Raw genomic sequence first — 4,446 nt, 5'->3', positions numbered from 1 at the left:
GGAGGGAAGGGGAGGAACAGGGTGGGGAAGCGAGGGCGAGGGAGTGGGCAGGGGAGGGCAGTACCTCAGTGATGCCAAAGGGGATGTTGCCCACGTAGAGGCGCCGGGCCTGCCTGGTCATCTGGCTCCCGACCACAGGTACGGGCGTCGGGGTCACAGCCAGACCGTCAGGGGTCATGGTGGGGAGGAGAGCAGTGGCTGGAATCTGACCCGCAGCTTCAAGAGATGAAACCGGGATCAACCACATCAGGGCCACACACCAGCCCTGAGGACTCTCCTTCCCGGCTCCTCCAGGCCCTCTGCACTATCAGCCTCCAGACCCTCTCCTCGGCACCTAGCGGTGGAGGGAGGTCTCATCCCCCTAACCATGGTGCCTCACACCATCTCCATCTCTTCCAGGGGATGTCAAAGGGCAGAGGTAAGACACCCAGGGGAGTACCCCTCCACCTGTTTGCTTGGTCCCTCAAATACACCCAAGAGAATACACCCAAGAGAATCAACAGAATCACATCTGTCCCCTCCCCCACCTTCCATCCTCCACTCCCAGGAGCAGCCTGGCAGGGCCTACCTTGCATGGCCTTGTACTGCATGGGGGTGATGTGTTCAAAGCCAGGTGGTGGCACATCCCAGTATTTACGGACCTTCTTCTTCTTCTCATGGCGGGGGGAACGACTGGGGGAGGGGGAAGGGGAGAGTAGGCAGGGCAACCTCAGTCTGACCAACAGTGGGCCTGCAAGCCCCCTCCCAGGTGCCCCTGATCCCCCCACCACCATATAAACTCCGCTCTCTCCAGGAGGGAGAGGAACTGGGGAAGGCTGGGGCCAGGCCTGGGGAAGGGGTGCTGGTTTCAAGGTAGGTGGGCTCTTTTCCCAGTGCTTGGGCCAGGGATGGACATGGACATGGGCAGGGCAGGGCAGGGCAGGGTGCACAGGGCATGAGGAAAGGGAGTGGACATCAGGGTGGAAGGGGCAGGAAGAGAAGCTCACATCAATCCACCGTGCTCCTCTTTAGCGCCTCTGGTCAAAGGTTTGCTGGGGGATGGGAAAGGTATGGGAAGGGGTGATTGGGGACCTTCATCTTCCCCACAGGCCACACCCCCCCAAAGGGCACTGAGCCCAGGGGCCAGGGCAGGACCCCCTCAGGCCAGTCATATCCCCCCAAACACCCACACCCAGTAAAAAGCAAAAGAAGAAAAGGGCCAGAATAGACTGCTCTCTAGCAGAAGACAGACCAGTGAGGCCAGCTTTCCACCCATCCTGCCCTTCCTCACCCAGGGGCAGAGGACAGAGGGAGTCTGGTGGGAAGGGGGGCATTAGAAAAACAGAAACCCGATACCCCTGAGCTGGAAAGCAAGCTCAGGCTGTAGGCACTGCCTCACTCCAAGAACTCTCTCTTCCTGGGAGATAGGAAAGAAAGAAACTGGAGACAGAGACCCACCCCCTTGAAGCAACTCTCACACAGAACCACAAAGGCCAGAAAGAAAAACGAGCCCCAGAGTCAGGGAGCGAGAACAGCCCCTTGTCAAAGAAAGACAGAATCACGCCCGGTCTCCAGATAAAGAATCTATTGCCCCAGCAACCCACCAGCAACCACCAACAGAGAAAAATGAAGGAGACCCGGGAAACGGGGAACCAAATTCAAAACAGACCAAGCAGCAGAGTCCGCCCCCAGATGCAAACAAGGAAGATGTAGCCACAGAGGGTCCAGACAAAGACACACCCAGGCCGCCCACCAGCCAGCTGACACCACACACCCAGCTGGCCCTGCCGGGGACCCCCCCCCCAGTCTTGGTACCTTCGTCGCCGCCTGTCCCGCGAGGCACTCCGCTGGTCCCTGTTGCGCCGGTCGCGACTCCGGCTCCGGCGCTTGCGGTCCCGGCTTCGAGAGCGGCTGTGGCTGCGTTTTCTGTGCCGGTTCTCCTTGTCCCGCTCTGGGTTAAGGGAGGGAGGCAGGATAAGCGGAGAAAGGAGGCGGGCCCCCACCCGGCGCGCTGGTGCCTTTGCCCCAAGCCCCAGGGAGGCCACCCCCAAAGGGAAGGGACTTGATGGAGAAAGGGAGAGATCAGGCCTCTGGGTCCACAAACAAGTCCAGGGACCCCTCAGGGGACCAGGGGACGGGCCTGGAAATGCTCCGGGGGTTTAAGATACCTGAGGACGCTCAGGAGGAGCTGGGGAGCCAGAGAAGACAGAGGAGGCTGGCTCCTGGTCCCCCTCGAGGGTTGAGGGGCCTGACCCCAGGGTCGTCCCTGAGAGGGGCAGGGCTAGAGGCTGGGGAATCAAGAGACCCAATGATGTTTTCCCAGAGGGACCCAGCGACCCCTCAGGAAAGACCTCTGCGCCGGCTGGCACCCACAGCCCCACCATCATGCCCAGGGGCCAGGCGCCAGGCAGGATCTGATATCCCCAGAAGGTGGGGAAACTCAACCCGACCCTTCCCAACACAGGAGCTCCCTCCCAGGGGAGGGGCCTCCTTCTGAACCCCACCCAGACTTCAACCCCAAACCCTGAGCCTCCCTGCCTCAAGCTCTCAAATCAAACACAGGTGGCATTGCAGAGCACAGACTGTGTCACTGCCAGCCTCCTGTGGCCCCCTCAAGCCCCTTCATCTGCCTCCAAGACAGCCACTGGGATGGAGCCTTGCTAGCAAAACCAGAAACCTCTGCTCCCACCAGACCCCTCACACTCGGAAGACAAGAGAGGGCCTCCGAGGTGGAGAATGAACCCTGAGCACTGGGGGTGTTCACAAGCACCTACGTCCTTAATTCAAGGACACCCCAGTTCGCCAATTATCCATCAGGCACACAAAAGAAGTGAATATGCCGAAGTTTGCCTACAAGCTAACACATATTCCGAGAGCGGTGATCCCAGGACAAGAGTAGGAAAAGGCAACGAAAGTCTCACAGGAGACTCCAGCCTCACCTATGACGTGTTGCCTTATAGCTTTTGATGAGTTTTGTAAATACATCTCAGTAAAAACACGCATCCAAAAGACAGTAACAAATACCAGTCAGTTTTCTGCAACTAGAATCCGTACTAAATAGTTTTGCCTGTACTTAATCCTTGCTACTGCTTTGGAGAAACATTGCTGGTGCTCATGCAACAAATAAGGAAACTGAGGCACAGAGCGATCACAATTTGCCCAAGGTCAAACACCTACAAAATGGTGAAGCCTGAATTTAAACACTGTAACATCAGTTAGGTGAGTGCCAGGCCATACTCCTGAACGTGGGTCAGGCACAACACTCCAGAGTCTGGCTAGAAGCACTAATGACAATGAAATCGCCTTTTTGAGAGCAAACATATATTATACATGGAGACTGGACCCGGGAGGAGGAGTCAGCAGGACCAGCAGCAAGGTAGAGCCACGGACAAGGGCACAAGCAGCAGGAGGAGCTCTGACTCCACACCTGTAAGAGTCCCAAGAGCCTTTCCTGCCGTGCAGCTGAAATAGACCAGCAAGCAGAGGGACCCAGAGAGAGAACAGTGTCGCCCGCTGGGTGCCTGGAACATAGACAAAGAAATTCCCCGTAGACACGGTAGCGGGGAGAGATGGAGAGCGACAAAGACCAACAAGCAGGGTGACACGCAGGCAGAACTCTCTCCCCCACACTGATGCTGGGCAGAGAACAGAAAGGGCGCTACTTGTGCTCAAAATGCTGTGTCGTGGTCACCCTAAGGAGCAGCTCCACCAGTCCAGGAGCCATGCCAGGTCTCAGGCCATCTCCCAGGACCAGAGGGGATTCCCAGGAGAACTGGAGCAGCAGAGAACAGCTCAATCAACTCCACCCTGGTGGCCTAGCATACTGGAACCTGGTAGTGCAGTCAGTCAAAATCGTTACCAAACGCACAAACCCCTGCAAGAGCAGCTTCAATGACTTTTAAGACTGGGTTTTCTGTACTTTAAATAAATGTCACCTCAATCAAATGCTCCCCCAGGTGCACGAGGCCTTGGCCAAATGATGTCTGGAAAGCACCATTCCCGGCCTCTCTACCTACTCTCTAAGTGTGCCATTTCCCAACAACGTCTCTCACTGAGCACCTCGTGGGTGCCAAGCCGCGTGCCACACACTTCACACGCTACCCCATCTGATCTCAGCTCTGCCTGGAAGTGTTCAAACTTTCTGAGCTCTCGGATCCCCCCCAGTAGAGAGGTGGAAGTCATTTTGGCCTCCCAGGGCAGTTACAAGGACCGATTTAGAAAAACCTCACCAAGAGTTTAGCTAAGTGCCGGCACACGGTCAGCGCTCAGAGGTAACGACTACCATTACCATAATCCTTGCTAATCTCAAAAACGCAGCGACAGACGAACAAAAACAGTCCGTCGGCGGACAGGGGGACACTGGGCACAGCCACCGAAACAGCACAGCTGCCACGCAACGAAGCAGGGCCCCGGCGCAGGCAGCCCGCCCGAAGCCCACGCGCTCGGCAGCCGGGCCGCAGCCGCCCG

At 57.4% G+C, this 4,446-nt stretch overlaps 1 protein-coding gene across 2 annotated transcripts in view; it reads right to left on the bottom strand.

The window, feature by feature from the left end:
• The window catches only part of U2AF2 (U2 small nuclear RNA auxiliary factor 2), a 16,128-nt gene that overhangs the window by 10,208 nt on the left and 1,474 nt on the right, over positions 1–4,446 (bottom strand). For both annotated transcript variants that reach the window (XM_021709340.1, XM_008051483.1), the window contains exons 2-5: positions 1,795–1,930; positions 987–1,031; positions 569–672; positions 65–216 (exon numbers count right to left, since the gene is read on the bottom strand). In XM_021709340.1, coding sequence (XP_021565015.1) covers positions 65–216; positions 569–672; positions 987–1,031; positions 1,795–1,930 — 437 coding nt within the window. The remainder of the gene's footprint in view (positions 1–64; positions 217–568; positions 673–986; positions 1,032–1,794; positions 1,931–4,446) is intronic.

The sequence above is a fragment of the Carlito syrichta genome, unplaced genomic scaffold (assembly GCF_000164805.1).
Source record: "Carlito syrichta isolate Samal-C Ts95f unplaced genomic scaffold, Tarsius_syrichta-2.0.1 Scaffold176317, whole genome shotgun sequence".
Taxonomy (NCBI): Eukaryota; Metazoa; Chordata; class Mammalia; order Primates; family Tarsiidae; genus Carlito; species Carlito syrichta.
This window is presented reverse-complemented; position numbering and strand designations above follow the sequence as displayed.